Source organism: Ahaetulla prasina, chromosome 14, assembly GCF_028640845.1.
Source record: "Ahaetulla prasina isolate Xishuangbanna chromosome 14, ASM2864084v1, whole genome shotgun sequence".
Lineage (NCBI taxonomy): Eukaryota > Metazoa > Chordata > Lepidosauria > Squamata > Colubridae > Ahaetulla > Ahaetulla prasina.
The window spans coordinates 19,419,875-19,444,843 of NC_080552.1; the positions used below are offsets into that span (position 1 = coordinate 19,419,875).

At 44.5% G+C, this 24,969-nt stretch overlaps 1 protein-coding gene across 3 annotated transcripts; it reads right to left on the reverse strand.

Moving 5' to 3' along the window:
* Positions 1-24,865, reverse strand: ADAP1 (ArfGAP with dual PH domains 1). 3 transcript variants are annotated; one of them, XM_058157673.1, is made up of 11 exons: positions 24,389-24,865; positions 20,749-20,879; positions 19,392-19,483; positions 18,246-18,328; positions 13,118-13,230; positions 11,714-11,860; positions 10,256-10,339; positions 8,735-8,797; positions 5,513-5,667; positions 4,014-4,242; positions 1-2,499 (listed from the first exon to the last, which is right to left on the reverse strand). In XM_058157673.1, the coding sequence occupies exons 1-10, from the start codon at positions 24,471-24,473 to the stop codon at positions 4,047-4,049; spliced, it is 1,149 nt and encodes a 382-aa protein (XP_058013656.1). In that variant the 5' UTR covers positions 24,474-24,865; the 3' UTR covers positions 1-2,499; positions 4,014-4,046. The 3 variants fall into 3 exon arrangements, with proteins under 3 accessions (XP_058013656.1, XP_058013657.1, XP_058013658.1); XM_058157674.1 differs by having other exon boundaries at positions 5,596-5,667; positions 24,389-24,863; XM_058157675.1 differs by lacking the exon at positions 24,389-24,865 and adding an exon at positions 23,286-23,413.
* Positions 24,866-24,969: the final 104 nt, after the last annotated feature.

The window sequence follows — 24,969 nt, forward strand, 5'->3', positions numbered from 1 at the left end:
AACAGGATAATAATTTATTGGTGTGGATGATAGTTAGTACCACAACTGTCTTAACCATCAAAACTTAACAAACGTAACGCACGAGACAGAGAGACCTGATCTTACAGAAATATTGGAAGAAACCGGTTTGAATCCAGACTGTGTCTTCTGATGCAAGAAAAACTAGTCCGGGACTCTTAAGAAGAATTCTTTTGTACCTGACTTGTCAAAAAGTTATGAAGGTCACAGCTGAGCCTGTGGAGGAGCAAGAATTAATATAATCTTACATCCAGAAGAGAGAAGACGAGAAACAAGGAGATTTCAGCGAAAGGGTGAATTAACCCGCTGTGTCGGTCAGTATAAATAGACAATCATACAAAGTAACGGCTACAAACGGTGGGAATCTGGCTTTAGAGAAGAGAGAGGCGCGAATCGGTTGCCGGGTGGCTTAAACATGATGAAAATAGAAGGACAATTAAAATCCCGTATTAGTCAACGATAGTCCTCGTGCAGCAAACTCCTAAATAGCTCCCGCTTGCCCCCCCCCCAAAAAAAACGTAACAGGAAATCTCTTGCCTGCTGAAGCTAACGGAGTTTCGAATCAAACCATGGTTTGCTTTCTTAACTTGTGGGTACTTGCGCCGGGTTTAGCCTTTAAGCTGTTTTACGAATGAACGTTTTTAACGGATGCTTTGCTCGAGGTTGAGCAGGCCTGAGTATCTTACGGCTCCCTTGGGCCACGTCTGGCCTTTCAGTGGTCGCTATCCGCCCCACGGGAGGTCAATCCGAAATTGGAAATCAAATGTTTGTAAGTAAGTGTACAGCAGACACACAAAATAGCTGCATTGCTTTAATTTTAAAGACAAACCCCCTTTTTTTTTTTTTATTATCTACACGCCTTCACAGTCCGATTGGTCTGGCTCTCCACAACAGGCCTAATTTCTCTTGTGGCCTCTTGGGAAAATTCATTGCCCACCCTTGGATTAAAGGCTTGTTGTTAGCATGGTGTCTTCTTGGAAAAGTCACTTCTGACATCGAAAGTAGTTTTCACCGGTGAAAGCCACCCAGCTTTGCCGTGAATTAGGTTGGGTTGTGCTAGGCTTCGCGTACGATGCAAACTCATAGGTGGCTCAGTCATTAAACTGAGGTGAAGCAAACCATAGCTTAGTACTTTTTGTGCATTTTATCGCTGCTTTGCAGAAGTTCACTCGTGGATGGGCTATTGTCAAGGGACATTTGTGAAAGTTTGTCCCAGTTCATCACCCACTTCAGCTTTGGTCATAGTGGTTGGGTGACAATATCCTGAATTCTTCTAAGAAGAATAATCTGAATTCTTCTGAGTGAAGATAATGCTCGCGATGTTCCATCACAGCTACCATCTTGACTTTTTTGGGACAGTAGCATAGATGCTCCTGCAGAGTTCAGAGATGGGGAAATCAAGCTTTTTTCAGTTCCTTATTGAGTCACGCAGACCTGTCTCATTCCAAAATTGAGAGGCTGGTATTTTTGAATTCCTTAACTTGTCCCTCCTTGCTCAAAGGTCATGATAAGGGTCCGTCCTTCAAGCATCACAAGAAAAAATGGCTACACCCAACCTCTCCGCATCGAACATCTCCAAGAGGTGTTGAGGAGAGTCATTGCTCCCTGATTTTGTAGTTTAGCAACGTTTCTGGAGAACAAGTTGAACAATGAACCAGTGGAAGCATTTGCCCTTCAGAAGTTGTGGGTCACTGGAAGTTTCTAAGAAGAGATTGGACCACCATTTTACCTGAAATAGTATAAGGTCTCCTGCTTGAGCAAGGGTTGGACTAGGTGACCTCCAAAGTCCCTTCCAACTCTGTTACTCTTTTAAGGCTGGGCCCGCGGAACGGATGCATTAGATGATGCCACCACATATTTGACAGCAAGATGACGGAGGTCCATTGTCCAAATTTCATCATGTACCTCTTTGTATCTTCCCTCCTCCCGGTTCCTCCTCCTCCTGCCTACTCCCAGACCAGAGTTTGAGCATCACGAACGATACCTCCCATAGATGTTTTCTAGGTTCTGCTACAATCTCTGAACATGAATCTTCTTGGAACACATTCCACACAAGGACATCGCCGTAATAGCTCAGCCAAGAGCCGAACAGAAGAAAGGAAAAGAAGGACGTTGCGCCAGGATTTTTCCAAAACGTCAAGACACAATTCTTTTAACTAGTGCGCCCAGGTTATTCACCCATTAAGTGCTCAAGAACGACATTCTCAGGAAAGTGCTGTTGCCTGTGGTTTCAGTCTCCTTTGGACGGACAGCACCATGATCCGCAGCTCAAGCATTTTCATTGCACCTCCCATCTTGCAGTCTAAAATGATTCACTAATTAATATAAATTACATTTTCTTTTCTTTCTTTTTTCTTTTCTTTTTGGTCATTGCTAGCCTCGCAAACAAAAACATAACAAGAAAACCAATGTCCTTGCGGGTCCAAAACCAATCTTGCTTCGACATCGTCGCTTAGGGTTTATGCTTGAAATGGGCTTCCACTGGAAAGAAAAGACACACACACACACAAAAGAAAGAAATTATATCATCGAAGAAGCTGTTTGTCAGCCCTGAAGCTGGCCTGACCGAGGCCATTTTGAGAATTCAGCGCTGACAGGGAGAAGAGGGATGGGGGGGGGGGATAGAGATAGTGTTGTGTCTTGCCCGCCCTCAGAGCAGCCGGGGCCTTCTTACCTGCTCCCCAACACTGAGGAATGTATGCCTTCCGGCCCAAGTCCTGGCTCCATGCCCCCACAAACTGCAGAAGGAGCATCTCCTGCCCCAGCCCTGACTCCATGCCCAGGCAACCGGAGCAGCTAGACCCCTCCCCCTCATCCACAGCAGGTGAGCCTGAGGAGGGTTTACTCCCAAGAACAGCTGATTGGAGTGACCCTCGCATCAGAAGATTGGAGAGGCGGAGGCAACAGAGGGAAGGGAGGGGCAGGCCTTAATGAGTGCTGAGTCATGGAGCCACACCCCATGGCCTATATAAAGGAGCTACTTTCTGGCAGTCTCTGAGTCAGGCAAAAGTCAAACTTATCTTGCTTAAGTCACTTACTGGTCTCCTGCCTGCTCTGAGGACTTTGCTAGGACTTTGGGCAGAGCTGCAGAGGCAAGCCTGATTCGGATTTCCCGGACCCAGCCGTCAGCGGAGGAGTGGGACACGACAGATAGTTAGGGTGTTGATATAGTTAGAGATAGTTAGGGTGACGCAGTGGCTTAGTGGGTAAGACACGAGCTTGTCGATCGAAAGGTCGGCAGTTCAGCGGTTCAAATCCTGAGTGCTGCGTAACGGGATGAGCTCCCGTTACTTGTCCCAGCTTCTGCCAACCTAGCAGTTCAAAAGCATGTAAAAAATGCAAGTAGAAAAATAGGGACCACTTTGGTGGGAAGGGAACAGCGTTCCGTGCACCTTTGGTGTTTAGTCATGCCAGCCACATGACCACGGAGACGTCTTCGGACAGCGCTGGCTCTTTGGCTTAGAAACGGAGATGAGCACCGGCCCCTAGAGTCGGAAATGACTAGCACATATGTGCGAGGGGAACCTTTACCTTTACCTTTAGGGTGTTGTAGCCAAAACAAAATACTTTCTTGTGGAAACCAAGGACGTTCCTGCAGGTGCTCAGAAGGAAGGATCACCTAGCAACTGGACTGTATCCTGATTGGACCATGTGACTGATTGTTTTGAGAAAGTGACAAACTTTCACTTTGAATCAGGTGAAAACCGCAGGAATATTCAGAGTCGGTTTTCACCAGCCTGTGCCAATATGACATACATCTGATAAAGGTATTCTTTGAGGAACCTATCTGTCTCGGAGTTTTGTTTGCTACGGGTATGTTACTTGGAACCCCGACAGAGGCAGCCTCTTTACCAAAGGCAAGTGGTCCTCGACTTAACAATGGTTTGTTTAGTGACTGAGATTACAACGGCACCGATTCCAGTTTTGATGAGGGCTTCCTCATCAATATGGTACAAGCGACGGCTCCTCCCCGAGACCAAACGCTGGAGCCTCACCTGCGTATTCCTGCGGGAGCATTGGCCTGTTGATCAGTTTCTGAAAAGCGGAAATCCACTCCAGCTGATCGCTTTTGGTCTCACAGGCAAAGAGAAACTTCCGGTCAGGGGTGATGATGGTAATTCCGTACTGCCAGTGGTTTCCCTGGGTGGACGGCGGGAGCCCTTCCAGGACCTTGTAACTGTTTTCTTTACTCCCAATAAAAACCTCTCCCCTGGCGAAAGCATCCTGAGTAGAGGACAAAGCAGAAGGACTCCGTGTTTACAAAGGAGTGGAAGGATTAAGCCTGGGGTGTTTTTTTCCCTGCAAAAATTAACGACGGAGACACGATCTGAAGCCCAAACCATCCATCCTTCCTTTCCCTTTCTCAACTGGGGCTCCATGAAAAGTCACCGTTAGGAGGAAAAATAGTCCTTTCTCTCTCTCTCTTTCTTTCTTTCTTTCTTTCTTTCTTTCTTTTTTTGTCTATCATCTATCTATCTCTATCTCTACTTATCTATGTATCTATCTCTATATCTACCTACCTACCCATTTCCCCAAAAATATGACCTACCCCAAAAGTAAGCCCTATCGATCAATCAATCGATCTCTTCTATAGATGATAGATCATTTATGTTATCTGTATCTATCTAATCTCTATATGTGTATCTATCCATCTTTCTCTATTTCTATCTATCTGTATCCATCTATCTCTATTTCTCCTTATCTCTATGTATCTATCTATCTCTACCTACTTACCCATTTCCCTGAAAATATGACCTACCCCAAAAGTAAGCCCTAGCCCGCTCTATCTATCTATCTATCTATCTATCTATCTATCTATCTATCTATCTATCTATCTATCTATCTATATCTTCTATCTCTCATCTCTCATCTATCTATCTCTTCTATCTATCATTTATGTCATCTTTATTTATCTAATCTCTATATCTCTATGTGTCTCTATCCATCTATCTCTATTTCTATCTCTCTCTCTATCCATCTATCTCTATTTCTATATATATATCTATCTAAAGAAAGATCTAAAGAAAAATCTCTCTCTTCAAACCAGAAGAGAGAAAGCAGAAGAATTATTTTAGAAGAAAAAGAACAAAAATTTTTTGGGGGGGGAACCTAGAGCAGCTTAAAGATAACAGGGTGAAATTGACCCCAAACAGAGTCCTGCATCTAGACAGAGGGGGAAAAGAAGAGCCAGTTGCAAGATGGGGTAGCTCTGTTTTTGGCAAGAGGATCTGTGAAAAGGATCTGCGTCTTCTGGTACGTCGGACATTGAACGAGAGCCAAGAGTGTGAGGCAGCTGTTTAAAAAAAGGCAAATGCTATCGTGGAAGGAATTAAAGAACGAATTGTCCCTTTCTTCCCTGCTTTGATCAGATGCCACTTGGAATATGATCTCCAGCAAGGAGTTGAGGAACTGCAGAAGACAACCAAGATGGTCCGGTGAATGAAAACCAAGCCCTATGTACAGTTGAAAGACTCAAAGGAATTAGAATATTTACTTGTTGGAGACATATTTGAAGACTGCTGGTGTATTTGAAGAGTTGTGAGGATGAAGGAGGAGGAGGAGGAGTCGACGACTTACCAAAGGATCCTTAAAATACATTAATCTTCTATCATCCATGGTAAACCAGCGTTTTTTGAACCCTTCTGTTTGCTAAAAGGGAAGAAATGGAAAAGAAAACCTTATTAATAAACCAACAATAAGTTTATCTCAAATATAAAGTAGATACTTTTATTTTCCTTCATTTTTTAAAATATATATATATATATATTTGTTAACCTTAAGGATGGCCTTGTTAATTGCACATGTAGGAGCTCACGAAATAATTTAAAGAAAATAAAACAAGTCAGCACTAATATTACTTTCTTTCGGACCATATCAAGAGGAGGTGAAGGGGTTAAGCTCTTGACTTGTGGAGCCATGATAGTTTCCTAAAATAAGAGTTTATTAAAGAAGTCACAATTGGCTGGATTCCCAGGTTATAAAAAGCCTACAACGATGGCTTATTTGTGTCTGTGTGTTCAGGCAACACACAGAACTACGGAACAGATTACAGGTTCAAATTCCAGCTATGATAACCAGTCGGTAATAATTATTCTTCCAGTTTATCTGCTTCCAAAAAAAAAGAAAGAAAGAAAGGCAGAATACAATGCTGGCCACAGAGCCCTAAAAACAGCCACATGCATATCTTTTTGTGGTTTGTTTTTTTTAAGTACAAGTTTCTAGTCCCTATGGCAAAGTTTTGGCAGTATGTGTGGTTCATGCTTGCATCAATCCTGACAGTTGGGGACATGTGTTTGTGTGTGTTTTCCTAGCCTGAAAGAAGCAGAAATGTTGAATATTGAAATATAAACATAAACTTCTGCCTTCCTTTTGAATCTCTGCCACATTCTGATATTTTAATTTTCCCTTGGGACCACCGAGAAAGGGTGGAGGGCAGTGGTGGGATTCAAATAATTTAACAACTGGTTCTCTGCCCTAATGATTTCTTCCAACAACCAGTTCACCAAGCTGCTCAGAAAGTTAACAACCGGTTCTCCCGAAGTGGTGCAAACTGGCTGAATCCCATCACTGGTGGAGGGAGACAAAGCATCTTGCAAAAACAATGCATCATTTAGATTGTGCTGATTGGATTAAAATGGTTAGCAGGGACAGGGCCAATTCATACACATCCCTCCCTCCCTCCCTCTCTCTCTCTCTCTCTCTCTCTCTTTTTAAAAAAAAAAGACAGCTCCAGTTAAAATCTGATGCAAACCTTGGGCTTGTCTGAATTTGTATTTAATGAATTGGTTAAGCACAGAGACGGAGGAGGCCTTGATTAAAACTCTCCTTGGCTCACAGCAACAAGAAAATAATTAATTTTCTCGGTTCGCCTTAATTAGGAGAGAGAGAAAAAAAACTGCAAGGCATAGAAAAAAGAAAGCTGATTGAAAAACAGAGAAATTTGATAAAATGTTCCATCTGGACCCGGAGAAAGAAACCCAGGTTTTTAAAAAATCCTCACTTTTTCTGCTTAATCGAACCCTGCAAGTCTGTTGTGTACGGATCAAAAGAAGGGAGGAAAAAGCCATGCGCAGAAGGTAAAAAGTACATTACTTCCTGGTTAAAACCAGGAAGTTATGACACCCGGGTGAGTGGGCGGAGCTTTGCTCCACCATCGCTATCGGATCACTGAACCACCAGCCACGATCGCTACCGGATCACTGAACCACCGGGCCACAATCGCTATCGGATTGCTGAACCACCGGCCACGATCGCTACTAGTTCGCTGAACCACCGGCCACGATCGCTACCAGATCGTTGAACCATCGCGCCACGATCGCTACCAGATCGTTGAACCACCAGCCACGATCGCTACCAGATCGTTGAACCACCAGCCACGATCGCTACCAGATCACTGAACCACCAGCCACGATCGCTACCGGATCACTGAACCACCGGCCCACAATCGCTATTGGATTGCTGAACCACCGGCCACGATCGCTACTAGTTCGCTGAACCACCGGCCACGATCGCTACTAGTTCGCTGAACCATCGCGCCACGATCGCTACCAGATCGTTGAACCACCAGCCACGATCGCTACCAGATTGTTGAACCACCAGCCACGATCGCTACCAGATCACTGAACCACCAGCCACGATCGCTACCGGATCACTGAACCACCGGCCCACAATCGCTATTGGATTGCTGAACCACCGGCCACGATCGCTATCGGATTGCTGAACCACCGGCCACGATCGCTACTAGTTCGCTGAACCACCGGCCACGATCGCTACCAGATCATTGAACCACCGGGCCACGATCGCTACCAGATCGCTGAACCACCAGCCACGATCGCTACCGGATTGCTGAACCACCGGGCCACGATTGCTACCGGATTGTTGAACCACTGAGCCATGATTGCTCCTGGATAACTGAACCACTGGCCGCGATTGCTACCAGATCGCGCGATCAGTCCGAACCAGGAGCATTTTACCCCTGGAAGAAGATATATAGCTTATAATAATAAATGCAGGCACTCTAATCCCCACCCCCTCCAGGGACGTGGTAACTCCATTTTGAATTTGGGAAGCACAATATTTATAGCTGTAATCTGTTTTTTCAAAGGTGCCGAGCAGGAGAGCATCTCCTCTCCCATCCCAAGACGTTTTAGCCAGCCAAATTCCCAAACTGGTAGTAATGTTTACTCTGCTATTGTGGGATGGTCTATTTAGGAGACATCCAGCTGGTCCGTCGACCGTAGAAATAACTTGGTCATTTAAGGAAGCTACCCGCCATCAGCCATCGTTTCAAGAGAGAGATCCGCCAAGGACCAATTTGGGAGGTTCACAATATATGCAAAATATCAGCTTTCTAGCGCCAGCTGAATTTGCCAATCCAATTCCTTTTGAATAGGATAAAATACCTTTCTAGGGGTTTCAATAGACTCTCAGGCAGGGTCTCCTAGCCCAGGGAGTCACCAACTTTTCAGACCTCAGGGACTACTAACTTCATAATTTTAAATCCTGCGGAGAGCTAATACGATCTGCCTAATGACCGGCTGGGTGGGCGTGGCTAGGTGGCCATGTGACTGGGTGGGCGTGGCCAACTTTATGTCACTCACATAAACATACTAACAGTGCAACATACTAAAGGAGATCAGGATTTATAATGTCACCTTGTTTGCCCCACCCCTCATTGTCAAATTGCATTCGACCTAAAAGATGAAACTGGTCTTACCTTTGGCCCAGTTTTCTCCATGAATCCTTCCTTCAGATAATTCCTTGAAAGTTTTGGCACCAGCTAGAACGTTCAAATGATGGAAGAGGAAAGGAGGTCAGAAGACAGAAATACGAGACAGCGCCAATGGAGGAATGAAGGAGCAGGAAGAATAAAATCACATATCCACCCAAAAGATCCCTTAGCCATCAGTTGTTACAGCAAGGGGATAAAAGAAGGAAAGCTGGCTTATCGAGTTATTTGACACAAATAAAGAAACATTAGATCCTTTTTTTAAACATGCTTATTGACCATAAAATGGACTGCAATTGTGTGATAGTAATTTATGGTTCTAAATTTGGTTACCTCCGTGCAAAAAATATGTAGATAGAACAAAATATTAATCAGACGTTAATATTATTAACTACATTAATTTTTTACATTAATTGCTACGCAGTTCCAAACTCCAAATGGTTTCACACATTACCAAAACCAACAGGGCTCCAGCTATGTTACGTTTAGCAATGACTTTTTTTAAAATTCAGTTCTAGTTAGGCTCAAGAGTAACTTACAACTTCTTGAAAAGTCTTTTAGTGAGAGCTTGGAAATGAGAACACTCCATACGTACATAACCTCATGATTTGTTAATAAGGAAAGATAGGTTTGTGCAAAAAGTACTTAAGTTGCATTAGCTCTGAATGCATTAAGTAAATAGCAGAGACAACCTTGGGGGAATCCAGAAGTTCTCAGCCACTCTATTCTGTAACCACTGCATGGGTTATCCCTTCCATAATGGATAGGTTAGATCAGGAGTTGGCAACCTTAAACACTCAAAGAGACACAAAGGTCCTAATCGGAAGCCCCCATTCAATTCTGGAGCTGACCGGAAGTCCTGTTTCCCCACCATAGAGTGTTGTGCCTCGTCCTCCCTCCTCTCCTCAGCCGGGCCCCTCCCGTCTACACCCGGGCCTGTTATCAGACTCCGAGTCTGATAATGAAGATGAACGGCCTGTCGTGCCTCCAGTCCCCGGCCCTGGCCCCATGCCTGGACAGGATGTCAGGAATGAACAAACAAACCTGAGAAACCTCACTCCTACAGCGTGTGAGCAGGAAGCCAGCCACGTGCTGGAATTACTGACAGCAGATCCAGCTGAAGAGAATTCAAAGTGGGAGGATCCTCGCTTCTGGAGATCTGAGAGGCAACGCCAGCAGAAGGAAGGGAGGGGCAGGCCTGGATAAATGCTGAGTCATGAAGCCACACCCCACAGCCTATATAAAGGACCTGCTTGTGGCATTCCAACCTTGAGTCAAGCAAAGTCTTAGTAACTTTAACATAGGTAGGCTTCCAACTCCCAGAATTCCCCAGCCAGCTGCTTGTTCAATCTAGACGTTCTCCTGTGGACTTCCAACTCCCAGAATTCCCCAGCCACGTTGGACTGGTCTTTCTTGGGAATTCTGGGAGTTGGAAGTCTTGAGTTTCAGAAATATTGGTAGAAATAATTCCGGAGAAGAAGAAGAAGAAAGAAGAAAGGCTGAGCTCACGTCAGTATCGCTGGCTCCAGGGAACGCCACTTGCAAGTAATGGAATCGCGCGGCACGGATGGCATTGAACCAGTCCACCATTTCCTGAGGAGCAAGAAAACGATTGTGTAAATAAACATGCACACTTCAGAGGCATTCTCTACGATTTTTCCTAGAGCTGGCTAGGATTGGATTTTAAATGCAGCTCTTCCCACAATTGCTAAATCTCATTTCTCCAGGCTCCACTTTCAAAATTATTCTGTTTCATTCAGTGGCAGTTTCTCTACATTCCTTTTGTTAAACTAAGTTTAAAAAAAAAAAAACATATATAGCCGTTCATCTTATCACCAATTTGGGGCAACTCAGTTTACAAATGGCAGCCACTTCTGGCCAAATAATTGTTGCACTGGTTTTAGATTTACTATTTAAATTTACTATTTACTATTTGCTATTTAAATTTACTATTTGCTATTTAAATTTACTATTTACTAAATCTGCACTACTATTAAACTTCTCATCGTTCCCATCACCCATCTCCTTCCACTTATGACTGTAACTTTGCTGATTGTATCCTTATGATTTATATTGATATTGATTGTTTCCTGATTGCTTAATTGTAGCCTATGACTATCATTAAGTGTTGTAAGTGTTGTACCTTGGTGAAGGTATCTTTTCTTTTACGTACACTGAGAGCGTATGCACCAAGACAAATTTCTTGTATGTTCAATCACACTTGGCCAATAAAGAATTCTATTCTATTCTAGATTGAAATTTTCTAATCTCTTCTAAAAAAGAAGGTATAAAGGTATAAAGTAGTTTGAGTCAGAAATAATATTGTGTTTCAAATTAATTTTAAGAGATTCAGGAAGGGAGAGACATTACCCTTTAGTAAGATAGGCAGGAGAGAGAAAGAGAGAGAGAAATAAGAGTGGGGGGGGGAGAGAGAGAGAGAGAAATGGATTGGTGGATGGGTGGACAGATGCTAGTGATAGAGACAGAGAGAGAGAGAAATAAGAGAGGGAAAAATAGAGTGCGAGAAATAAGAGAGAGAAAGAAATAGAGAAATGGAGAGGGAGAAATAAGAGAGAGAGAGAAATAAGGGAGAGAGAAATAAGGGAGAGAGAGAGAGAAAAAAAATAGAGAGAAAAATAGAGAAATAAGAGAGAGGGAGAAATAGAGAGAGAGAGAGAAATAGAAATAAGAGAGAGAGAGAGAAATAAAAGAGAGAGAAAAATAAGAGAAAGAGATGATTGCTGGATAAGAAGACAAAGAGAACAATACTGGGTGGACAATTGCCTTCTTAGCAATTATCCGGGGTCATCCCTGTTGCCATCACAAGTCAGAAGGGATGCACAAGCACAAGCACACACACACACACACACAGAGAGAGAGAGAGAGAGAATCTCTACTTGCTGCTCCTATTGGCCACATGCAAATCAACTCTCGGAGCTGCTTCCTTCCTTACTTCGGGGCCCCCACCTTGCCATCTTCATGGTAAACAAAGATATTCCTTGTGCTGTTGTCCTTCAAGTAGGTGATCTGCAGTCCGTGAGGGTTTCCAATTTTCTCAGGCTGGAAGGTGGCATTGAGATGCTCAATTTTCATAACCGCTTTGGGTTCTTTGGCCTGGCGAGCACAAACCACAACAACACGTTAACCACAACTGCAATGTTTGAGCGCTTTGCTTTTATATTTTGCGGCACATCCGGTACACAGGTAGTCCTCGCCCCAAACAAAATTGGGAGAAGTAATTTGGTAATCCATCAGGAATTAACATAAGGTCGCGATTGAAGTGACCAATCTTGGCAACTTTAAGACCTGTGGACTTCAACTCCCAGAATTCCCAGGCACGTTCAGTAAACACAGAAGAAATATGGGGGAGGGATCAGTGGATAGACTAAGTTGCCTCTGTTTTTAATTGCAATTGACTTCAGCAATACAGAGTCTTTTAAACTTTCCAAGAAAAGGATCATGTAAAAAAAAAATTCAGACAGAGCATTATGAATTATGAACAAATACCCATTTGCTCTTATATCTGGCTCAAGATTTCCAGAGGGTCTAGAAGCAACCATGAAGTCACCATCCTTATTTCTTTGCCATCCATGGGAAGAAGCCGAGTCATCTCTGTGAAGAGATGACTCAGCAAGTTGTCATTTTTTTAAAATTTGCATTTATATCCCGCCCTTCTCCGAAGACTCGGGGCGGCTTACATTGTGTTAAGCAATAGTCTTCATCCATTTGTATATTATATACAAAGTCAACTTATTGCCCCCAACAATCTGGGTCCTCATTTTACCTACCTTATAAAGGATGAAAGGCTGAGTCAACTTTTTAAAATGTTAGGGGCAATCAGGACCTTGGACAGCACCAGCCATGATGCCGGTTGGGGAATTCTGGGAGTTGAAGTCCACATATCTAGTTACCAAAGCTGAGCTAGACCCTTCCTTATAGACGGCCTTCTGTCAGATAGAAATGTTCTAGTGCAGGAGTCTCCAACCTTGGTCACTTGAAGACTTCTGGACTTCAACTCCCAGAATTCCTCAGCCAGCAAAGCTGGCTCTAGGAGTTGAAGTCCACAAACTCTAGGAGTTGAAGCCCACAAATCTTAAAGTGATCAAGGTTGGAGACCCCTGTTCTAGTATGGTGTTTATTCAACTTTTGCAGCTCTGTGGACTTCAACATAACCTCTGAACCATTAACTCACTCCCAAGTTAGTACAAGGCCCATGAGAACTTAGGAGCAGAGCCTTATTCTCATGTCCTCCCAAAATATAATGTACCATATAATTAATTAAAATCTACAAACGGGAGACTGGTTCTCCTCAGTTTCCCTAAGCGACCCACTCTTCAAAAGAGGGCCTATCCCACCACCAACCTCTCTTACATCATTTCTGTTGTAGTATTTCAGGGCTCCTTCCCGTTCCGACAGGACAAATTTCCTGCTCAAAAACTGCCCGTTGTCACGTCCCCTCTTCCACAGATATCCTTCCCGGTAGCCTGTGTAGAAACGGCAAGAAAAAGCAGGGTTTTCTACTGGAAGCAGATGAAAAGAAGATGAAACCTGGATTGTTCCTAGTGGAGATAACAGGTTCAGTTTCTGCTTTGGCCTGGCAAGATTCTGTCTGTAGGCGAACAACAATAAAGAAACTGCTCAGAAGGAACTCCAAGTGTCATTCGTATAACCCAGGACAGTGGTTGGTTGCTACCGGTTCACCCCAGTTTGAGCGAACTTGTAGCGGCGGCAGCAGAAGCTCCGCCTATCTGCCCGGATGCTTCTGCACATGCGCAGAAGCATTGCACCTATACACGAGTGAACCGGTAGCAAACTAAATTGAAACCCACTATTGACCCAGGAGTATTTTACTTGGGACCTCAGGATCTGTTTAAAATCTGACAGAGTTTATGTGGTATTAGTGTTGATACTCCTGCAAAACCCAGTTGAAATGAAACACGTTCATCTCCTCACCAAGGAAATTATCATGGCCTTCTTTGACATTCCTATCTGAGAAAAAAAATCCATCATCAAAAAAACCTGAAGGCCACAATTCCTGACAACCTCAACTTTTTCTGGCCCTTAATTTGACCTCAGAAATAAACCCATCTTAGACAACCTGGGAGATCTGGCTCAGAAGAAATCTCCTTTTTTAAATCAGTGTTCATGTTTTAAGATGCCCTCAAGCTTGTCCCTTGTTTCTTCTTGGTTTCATTTCAACCCGCCCTTGAATCTCAATTTTCTCTCTCTCTCTCTCTCTCTCTCTCTCTCTCTCTCTCTCTCTCTCTCTCTCTCTCTCGTCATCATGGACACCATTTCTACAGGGCTTCCTTCATATCTGCACTGGTCTCTCCGTAATCCTGCACATAAACTGTTTCAACTCCTACCCTCAAAACGATGCATTTTATAGAGCACTGCACACCAGAACAACTAGGACAATTTTTCTCCGAACGCCCTCACTCTGCTAAACAAATAATTCCCTCAACACTATCAAACTATTGACTAAGTCTGCACTACTATTAATCTTCTCATCGTTCCCATCACCCATCTCCTTCCACTTATGACTGTGTGGCTGTAACTTTGTTGCTGGTATCCTTACGATTTATATTGATATTGTTTCCTGATTGCTTATTTTTCCCCTATGACTATCATTAAGTGTTGTAAGTGTTGTACCTTGATGAACGTATCTTTTCTTTTATGTACACTGAGAGCATATGCACCAAGACAAATTCCTTGTGTGTCCAATCACACTTGGCCAATAAAATTCTATTCTATTCTATTCTATTCTTTTATGTATACTGAGAGCGTATGCACCAAAGACAAATTCCTTGTGTGTCCAATAAAGAATTCTATTCTATTCTATTCTATTCTATTCTATTCTATTCTATTCTATTCTATTCTATTCTATTCTATTCTATTCTATTCTATTCTATTCTATTCCTCTCCTCTCCTCTCCTCTCCTCTTCTCTTCCTCCACATTCTATTCTATTCTATTCTATTCTATTCTATTCTATTCTATTCTATTCTATTCTATTCTATTCTTTGCTTTTTAGGGTCCTTTAGAAGGCAGGGCAGATCGATCTACTCTTCGGTACAACTGAGGAGGAAAACAAGGGTTTGTATGTTCCATCTTCAGGCAATGAGGAGGGGAAAATGCCAAAGTTCTCACGAGGACACTGTGAAAGCTGTTGTGTGTTGCCCCGCTCCCCCCAAAAAACCGCCTTCTTACCCTAGACCCCAGCTTTGTAACCACCACGTTCCCAGCTGCACCGTTTCCCCCACACACCCACTGTCATATTAACAACAATGCTATTGTTGAGGTCTGCGTAGAATGAAGGATTGAGGGCCAGGCATGAAAGAGGCTTATTTTCTGCATTTTCCTTGGAGTCAAGAAGAAGAGAAGCCTTGTCTGTAGCTTTTGTGTTTCGCATAACGAGCACCAAACATTTTATTTTACGCTGCCACACATCAGCCTGGATCTTTTAAACTAGTGGTCACCAACTGGTGGTCCGTGAGAAAATTTTGGTGGTCTGCAGAAAAATTATTTGCATTTTTAATATTGCACTGTTAGGGGTCTTCAAACTACGAACCCTGGGATGGATATGTGCAATGAACGTTTGTGTTGCTGCACAAAGTCTTCCCCTTTGGGGTCTTTTCGTGGGGGTTGGAGGGGGGCAGAAATTCTGACTTGGGGTCTGCTTCAGCCTTCTAGTGTGGGGATTTGGGCGAAGGCTGGAGGGAAGCGCCGCTGGTGGCGAAGAGCCAGAGGACCTTGTTCCAGTAGGACTGCCTCATGGCCTGGAACTGGCTGACCATCTCAGCCCGCTGAGCCTCCAGGCGCCAGTACCTGGCCTTGCACTCCCGCAGGTCTTCCCTCTGCTTGGAAAACCTATGCTTCTAGTCCTCAGTGAGGTGCTTCCGCTGAGCCTCCTTCTCGGTCAGATCCAATTTGACCCGACACAACCAATCGTTTGCGATAACGGGAGTCATGACCCAATCATCTCTAGAAGATCATCACCCACTCCTCATCCTTGAGTTAGAAGAATTGAGGAAAGTCCTCTTGGCCAGAAATCTCTGGGAGGACCCACCTACACAACCCCAGTGGCAGCGCTTCTTCAAAAGCCGTGTGTCCTGGTTTAAAAGTGTCTTGACGATCATGGCTTGTTTTGGGGGCACCAAGTCATCTCCAAAGGCAGGAACAGGAAGGAGAAAACAAACAGCCTCCAGATTGTTCTGTGATTTACAAAGCCGTAACATTTAGTTTTGCGTAAATCGCAGAACAATCTGGAGGCTGTTTGTTCTACACTATTTCGGTGTCTACTCGTTCGTCATATTATAACCGGCTGTTTCGGATGTTCTCTAGCTAACATTTTTCCCCTCCTTCTCCCCCGCCCTCTCTCCTGCAAGAGTCTCTCGCTTGTCCTTGTAAGGGAGGGATACCCACCGTTTCTCATTTTCTGCACACCGTTGCCAGCACCAAGGAATCAGGAAGCACACAGCTTGCCTGTCAGAGCTGCAAATCCTAGAGGCAGGCTGACTATGCTAAGAGGAGCTCTCAACACTGGAAGTTTTTAAGAAGAGAGATTTGGACAACCATCTGTCTGAAATGTTATAGGGTTTCCTGCCCAAGCGGGGATGGGGGTGGGGGTGAGACTAGAAGACCTCCAAGGTCCCTTCCAACTCTGTTATTCTATTACTCTGTCAACGTCTGCCCCCAAAGTACAATTACAGCCCTGGTCCCATTGAAATTCTGGTTAATACGCATTGAAGGAGGAAAGTCAGTTCACGAAAGCTTATTGCCTTAGAATAACATTTATTAGCCTTCCCCAAAAAAACAAAAAAGCCAACTTCCTGGTGCTTTGGGATTTTTGTTAACAAAGTGTCATGCTCACACAAAACCAGTATTTCTCAGGCATCAGAAAAGCTTGCATTTTGTCCCAGTGGGATTTGGCATTTCCCAAGAGGAGTGACTGTGTTATTTCTTTTTATTTATTTATATCCTGCCTTTATTATTTTTATAAAGAATTCAAGGCGGTGAATGTATCCAACCCATCTTCCTTCTCCTATTTTCCTCACAACAAGAAATCTGGGGGAGGGGGGGGCTGGGCTGAGAGGGAGGGACTGGCCCAAAGTCACCCAGCTGGCTTTCGTATCTAAGGTGGGACTAGAACTCCCACTCCTAGTAATTAGCCCAAAGTCACCCAGCCAGCTTTCATGCCTAAAACAGGACTAGAACTCTCAGTCTCCTAGTGTTTAGCCCAAAGTCACCCAGCTGGCTTTCATGGCTAAGATGGGACTAGAACTCACTGTCTCCTAGTGACCTGTCCAAAGTCACCCAGCTGGCTTTCATGCCTAAGACAGGACTAGAACTCTCAGTCTCCTAGTGTTTAGCCCAAAGTCACCCAGCTGGCTTTCATGGCTAAGGTGTGACTAGAACTCTCGGTCTCCTGCTTCCTTGTCTGGTGCCTTAACCACTAGACCAAATTGGTCCTCTGAACTTTTAAGTCTGACTTAAGTTTATGTGAGCCATTCCCACCATACCTGTAATTTATTTCCACCCTACACACCGGCCAATCTCTTAAAACAGGTCGACCGAACCAAAGAAACACTCAGTTTCCAAATGAATACGAGTCTTACTAATTTTAAGAACGCCCTGAGCTCAAACCATTACTGGCTTTCTTCTGAACGAGTGGTCCACATCCTGTTCGGCCAGCTAAAAATAAATCAAATTATTCAGGCCTTTTTAGTGCGTGCGCTGATGTACTTTCCCCTTCTTCTTCTCCCCCCCCTTTTTTTTTGTAGGAAATCCAAGTCTCTTTTGCACACCTACCTGGTAAAAGCATCAAGAACTAACACAGCTGGAATACAAGCCGGACAACAAAACGAACGGGTTGAGAAATCCTGATTTAACCACTGAAGTCTGAACAAACTAATGTGTAAAATCAGGATTCTATGTAATCCTTGCTCATGATAATCAGTTACTCGCATTTTCGACAAAACACAGAACTATGGTTAAAAGTGGAAGCAAATATGCCGAAAGTTTTTTCCCCCCAGAGGCTTAAGTCAATAAGAACTTTGAACAGTAAATATTTAGATTCATACTAACACAAATATATATATATATATATATATATATATATATATATATATATATATATATATATATATATATATATATATATATATATATATATATATATATATATGTTTTCTGAGGTTTCGCTGGTGTTTGTATGTAGGTCTTTGGTTATTCGGCTTTTCTCCCGCGTAAAATTGGAAGTGTCTTGGCGGCGTTTGACGAGTCTCATCGTCATCTTCAGGCTTCAGCTTCGTGCATGAAGCTGAAGCCTGAAGATGACGAATGAGACTTCGTCGAATCGTCGCCAAGACACTTCCAATTTTACGCGGGAGAAAACCCGAATAACCAAAGACCTACATATATATATGTAGGTAAAATATACATAATGTATATATGTAAAATATACATATACATAAATATATATATATATTTCTCCATTACCTGCAGAATAAGGCTCCTGCTTCTCGGTGAAGATGAATTCTTCCCTTTCGTATTTTGCCCTGATCCATTGTTCTCGTAACAGTCTGGCCAAAAAAAAAAATGAAAGAAAGAAAACCAGAAAAAAGGATTTATTTAAAAAGCACTGCAATGATGAATTTTTTCACCTCGGTTTACGACCATAACTCAGCCCAAAATTTCTGTTGCAGTTCAGTGAATTTTGTCCCCTTTTTTCCAAACGTAGCATTATAAACTCAATCAACATTGAGTTGGTTATGACCTTTAAATCGCTCCATGGCTTAGGACCTGGGTACTTACGGGACCGCCTGCTTTTACCACACGCCTCCCACCGACCCGTACGCTCCCATAGAGAGGGACTTCTCAGGGTGCCGTCCGCCAAACAATGTCGGCTGGCGGCCCCCAGGGGAAGGGCCTTCTCTGTGGGGGCTCCCACACTCTGGAACGAGCTTCCCCCGGGTTTACGTCAAATACCTGACCTTCGGACATTTCGTCGCGAACTCAAGACTCATCTTTTTATCCGCGCGGGGCTGGCTTAAATTGGGATTTTAATGTTGAATTTTATTAATTTTAAACGGGGTTTTTTAACGTGGTAAATTTTAATTATTGGGCTAATTTAAATAAGTTTTTTAAATCATATTTTAAATTTGTATATTGTATGTTCAGTTTTATTATGCCTGTACACCGCCCTGAGTCCTTCGGGAGAAGGGCGGTATAAAAATCAAATAAATAAATAAAACATGCGATGAATTCCATAATTCATGTGTTGTTCCGTTCACACGTAAACATCTATTTTTCTTTTTTTTTTCTATGAATTAGTTTAACCCTGGAAAGGTTTTGCAGGACAACAAATAATGCAATTGATGTGTTTATTAATAATATAATATAATTATTATATTACATTATAATAATAATAATGCAATTTAGTTACCTAAAACAACAACAACAACAAAGCAAAACAGAGCTATTGTTCTCCTCAGTAACATCCAAGAGCTGAGTAAATAATCCAACTGCAATCTCATGCAAGTTAAGAGTTTTCAATCCATCAAGTTTCATTGCAGTTTTTAAAAAACAAAAGTCATCAGAAACCAGCCCTTGGGATGAAGATTATAGTACTAGGTGGATACTTACAGGCAATCCAAAAAAGTTGGCTTATAATAAAATGGTGGGATTTTTGATTCGTATTTAACTTTGGCGAATGTGTTCCCCGTGGAAGCCATAAACTGCAAATAATCAGAGATATATTTAAAACAGTTAGTCCCTTTTAATAATTTAAACAATGCAGTCAAAGGACAAACAGAGGTAGATGCAAGCATTTCGCATTGACTCATCAGTACCTACATTACAATAACATAATTGAAAAATCAGCCTCAAATATAAGAGCTAGCAAGAGCATTAATTAAGCCTATAATGTATGCAAAAAAACAACCAATGACAAGCCTTATGCCCACAGAAGGCGCAGATTGACATAAAAACAACCAATGACAAGCTAGATGATATATATATATATATCATCCATCTATTTCTATCTATCTATCTATCTATCTATCTATCTATCTATCTATCTATCTATCATCTATATATCTCTATCTATCTATCCATCTATCCATCTATCATCTATCATCTATCTATCTATCTATCTATCTATCTATCTATCTATCTATCTATCTATCTATCTATCACTATCTATCATCTATCTACAGTATCTCTATCTATCCATCTATCATCCATCATCTATCTATCATCTATCTATCTATCTATCATCTATCTATCATCTATCATCTATCTATCTCAATCTCTCTCTATTTATCTATCCATCTATCATCTATGTATCTATCTATCTCAATCTATCTCTATCTATTTATCTATCCATCTATCTATCATCTATCTATCATTTATCATCTATCTATCTATTTATTTAAATCTATCTCTATCTATTTATCCATCTATCTATCATCTATCTATATCTATCTATCTCTCTATCTCTATTATTAATTCATTCAATTGACCAAAAGCAACTAGACAGTATTCCCTTCCAATTATAGACCCATCCGATGACCTGTTTAGCTTCAGCATATAAAGATAATCCTTGACTTAGTTTGGCAAACTGGTTGTTGGAAGAAATCATTAGGACAGAGAACCGGTTGTTAAATTATTTGAATCTCCCATTGGATGGATGGGTGGAGAGAGAGAGAGAGAGAGAGGGATGGATGGATGGATGGACGGATAGATAGATAGATAGATAGATAGATAGATAGATAGATAGATAGATAGATAGATAGACGATAAACGATAGATGGATGGATGGATAGATGTGTGTGTGTGTAGCATATGTATATATGTGTTATGTGTGTGTATAGGTAGATATATAATTTCTTTTGAGAGCAGGCAATAGAATTTAATTTTTAACGTGTGCCAGCGCGCCCATCGCAAAAAACACGACCCTAAATCGTGATCTTATCTCTCTGATCTTTGAACAACCCGCTACCTCGATTTGCGCCGAGTCCCATTCATCCATACGGACGGATTTCACCTTGCTGATCTGGGGGATGTTGCGATGGATCCCCGAACAATTTAAGCAAATGAAGACCCCCAACGTGTGAGAGGCCCAGTCCGGATCTGCGGAGACAAACATTGGAGGAAGAAACAAACATCGCAGCGTGTTAAGTCAGTGGCAAAAAACAAAACAAAAAAAAACTGGCGTTAAGAGAGAGAGGAAATTGGGCAATGAGTAAAATTAGGCGGTTTTTACGAGCGGCGTGTCATGTATGATATCACTGCGAAGTTATTGTCACACCCAAGGGGATCCTCCGATCACAATCAGCTGTTTTGATCGAGGATTCCAACCCTCTTGCTTTGATAATGCTGTTGTCTACGCACCCTATCGATACAGGTAGTCTTCAGCTTATGACTTGTTCATTTAGTGACCGCTCAAAGTTACAACAGCATTGAAAAAATGAAGACCCATTATTCGCAGTTACGACCTTTTCCAGCATCTCCCTGGTCGTGTGACCTAAATTCAGATGCTTGGCAACTGGTTCATATTTATGACGGTTGCAGTGTCCCGTGTGTGTGTGTGTGTGTATGTGTGTGTGTGTGTGTGTGTGTGTGAGGCACATGATCCCCTTTTTGTGACCAAGGTCAATGGGAAAGCCAGATTCACTTAACAACCGGGTTACTAACTTATCAAACTGCAGTGATCCACTTAACAACGGTGATCAGAAAGGTCGTAAAATGGGGGGGGAAACTCACTTAACAAATGTCTCACTTAACAACAGAAAGGTTGGGCTCAATTGTGGTCATAAGTCGAGGACTACCAGTATCACACTTTAGAAAGGATGTTTTGATTCTAAATAATAATGACACCGTGATTCCTAGACTCTTAAGATATATGACGTTTCCAGGAAGTGGCAGCTGTGGGAAATGAGATACAGGTCGGGGAAGTCCTCGTTTAGTGACTGCCTCATTTAGCGGACACTTGTGATTACGACAGGGATGAAAAAGTACTTTGCAACCAACCCACACATTTAATACGACCCTGGCGGGTCTGTAAAGCCCAGGAAAGCTGGGATCAGATCACAGGCACTGTCATGGTTTCACTTAGCGACCGCTTTGCTTAGCAATGGAATTGCCAGTCCCCGTTGCAGTCACTAAATGAAGATGCTTCACGCCCTGCAAAAATTCAACAGCGGAAGGATTTGGGTTGCAAACATGAAATGCCCTACTCTATAACCAAGAAGAGTTTTCCTTGGTTTTTCCTCCCATTTCCTGGGATTGCTAGGTAGATCAGTTTTTCTTGTTTGCATGCCCAAAAATATGCCAGGTTCCCAAGTTGCACTTCCTAAAATGAAAGCATGATTCTAGACCTCATGATTCTGTGCAAAGAATTGATTCTCCTGTGAACTGCCTAAGCGGCCATCACAGGCAAACCGATTGTCCATTTAGTAATGTGCTTATTATTTTATAAAAAAAGGGGTGAGTTTCAATTTAGCTGTTTCAAATAGGACCCCTTACAGGTAAAGCACCCAGGGTGTCTCCCCCCCTCCCCCCGTTCCCTAAAAGAGCAAATCTGTGCAATAACACTAACCATTATATCCAGTGGTGGGATTCAGCCGGTTCACACCTATTCGGGAGAACCGGTTGTTAACTTTCTAAGCAATTCGGAGAACCGAACTGGAAGAAATCTCCTTTTGTTTTTTCCACTTTACAGGGCTAATCCTGTAAGGAAGGCAGGAAGGAAACATTCTGGTGGTATTTCTAGCCTGCTTACAGAAACTGCCTCTCTGGTTTACCCTCAGTACATTGTAACAGCCAAGGCGAAGCGCCCATTGACGTGAGTGATGTTGAGTTGGCCACGCCCACACAGTCACATGACCACTGAGCCATCCCCACATAGCTGGTCATTAGGGCAGAGAACCGGTTGTTAAATTATTTGAATCCCACCACTGATTATATCCGTATTTGTGTAGGTGTGTGCTGAGAAAAGAGGCATCTACGATTTGGCATTTCGAGACTTCATTGGCACTTACTTTTTACTACAAAGCCGATCGGAAAGATGGGGGCCTCTGAGTAATAAATCCCTACGGGCTGCATTGGGGGCTGAATTCCCCCTCCCCCCCAAAAAAAAGGGGGGGAGAAAAAGAATACAAAACCAGCCCCAAACCCATTTTATCTGGGGCGGGAGGGGAAACACCTTGCCACCCCAAGAAAGGGTGCAAGGCGCCCAGCCCCAGCCCCTCCATTTAAACGGATTCCAAAGTGGGGAGGGGGACCCATGCCGCCCCCACCCCACCCCAGCCCTGCCAAGACCTCTCCCACCCGGCTGTGTATGCAAAAGGCGAGGTTGGCATTTTGCACCCCACCCAGCCCAAGCCAAATAGCTTGGCCAGAACCAGCTGTAATGCTCAATTTAGTGCTAGAAGAACCCTGGCCGAGCCCCCCACCCCTCCTCCTCCTCTCCTTCCCCATCCCCCGGAGCAGGGACTTCTGCTACCCACCCACCCAAAAAAAAACCAAAAAACCCACCCACCCCCTGAGCTTTGCTCAGCCAAAGCCGGCATCCCCGCGGCTGATCTGCACTGCAGTTTGCAGCCGGCAAGCCCCTCGCTCAGCATGGGCGATGACATCACCGTTGGCTACGTCAGCCGGAGAAACTGGGGGGGGCAGAAAGAGAGAAAGAGAGAGAGATTGGGGAGGGGTCCCCGAATGGGGAGGGGGAGCAGGTCGGTTTCTTCCTCTTCCTTGGGGAGAGGGGAAGACTAAACCTTCCCTTTGGAGGAGGAGGAGGAGAGGGGGGCGTCCCAGGATCGTCCCTAGGTTTGACAGGGGAGGGGGCGGCAAGGAGAGGAGGGGAGGGGGCGTTGGAAAGAGTTCCACCTGCCCATCATTTGCCAAGTCAAGTTGCCGGGAAAGGCGCCGGGCGCCCCGAGAAGCGCAAGGAGGGGAGCCGCCTGATTTTCCTGCCTACGTTGGCAACTTTGGTTGAGTTGGTCGCGGAGGGTCTTTCTCCCCCTCCTCACACACATACTCACATCATTTCCCCCCCCCGGGATTTAGGGAGGGTGGGGTCTTCTGCTTTTCGGGGGGGGGGGAAGGCAACCCACGCTTTGCATCCCGTCATTTCTCTTTCTCTTTCTCTCCCCACTCCTGGGGGACCCTCTTCCTCTCCCCCCATCATCCTCCCCCCGCCGCGCCCCACGCCCGGTTCCTCTTTCTTTCTCTCCCCCCCACTTCCCAGCAAAGTAAACCCAGAAGCAGCGGGTGGGGAAACTGAGGCCGGGAGAGAGAGAGAGAAAGCGAGAGGAAGCGCTTCCCTCCCTTAAAACACTCCCAAACCCCTGCGCCACTGCTCGGGTTAGGGCGGGGGAGGGAGGGAGAGAAGACCACGCAGCCTGCCAGTCAGCCCGCCAGCCAGACGCCCCCAGCCCCAGCCATTCCACTTAAGAGAGGAGAGAGAGGTGTGTGTGGGGGGGGGGGAAAGCAAGGGGTTTCTCTCTCCCCCTTCCCCTCCCTTGCGGGCAAAGCAGGTCCCGGGAGCCATGCACCTGCCCGAGCCGGGGCTGGGTGGGGTGTATAGTGGACGCCCCCCACCCTCCCCCCCAAAACAGCCCCCTCCCCATCTCACTCACCGCTGGCCTGGCAATCGGCGCACCCGCCGTTCCCTTCGCTTTGCAGCAATTCCAGCAGCGCCGTTTTGTTCCTCTCTTTCGCCATGGTGGGGTAGGTGAGTGGGTGGGTGGGGGGCGTGGGGAGGGGGGGAGGTAGTGCCGAGCCGGGGGTCGGTCCTGGGGAAGGAGGGGAGGGGTCGTCAGAGGCGATCTCCCACTCCTCCGCCCTGCCCTCTTCGCCTTTGCCCTAGTGGGTCTCCAGGGCGCTTCCCCGCTTTCTGGGGTCGGGGTGGGGTGGGGGGGCTGCTTCATTCAGAGGAGACCCCCACCCTCCTCAGGGGGGCCCCTGGGGAGCCGGAGGGGAGGGCCAAGAGGGGTCCCTCGGCCGCCCAGCGGCTTCAGCATCCCCGCCCGGTGCGCTGGAGGGCTGGGGGGGAATGGGGTGGGGGGAGGTTCCGCATGCCTCCAGCCCCGAAGCGGAGCCAGCCAGCAAAAGAGAAAATTCAACCAACTCCGAGACTCTCAACCACTCTCTCTCCCCCCCTCCCCCCCCCCAGCCAACCCCATCAGCCGCCCGCCCGGCTAGGCGCGCACCTATTCGA

Coding starts and splice junctions, on each gene's coding strand:
- ADAP1 (XM_058157673.1), bottom strand. CDS start 24,473: ATGGCGAAAGAGAGGAACAAAACGGCGCTGCTGGAATTGCTGCAAAGC. Junction 11,861..13,117: donor AATACTACAACAGAAATGAT/GTAAGAGAGGTT, acceptor TGTGCTCGCCAG/GCCAAAGAACCCAAAGCGGT. Junction 5,668..8,734: donor TGGAGAAAACTGGGCCAAAG/GTAAGACCAGTT, acceptor CTTCCCTTTTAG/CAAACAGAAGGGTTCAAAAA.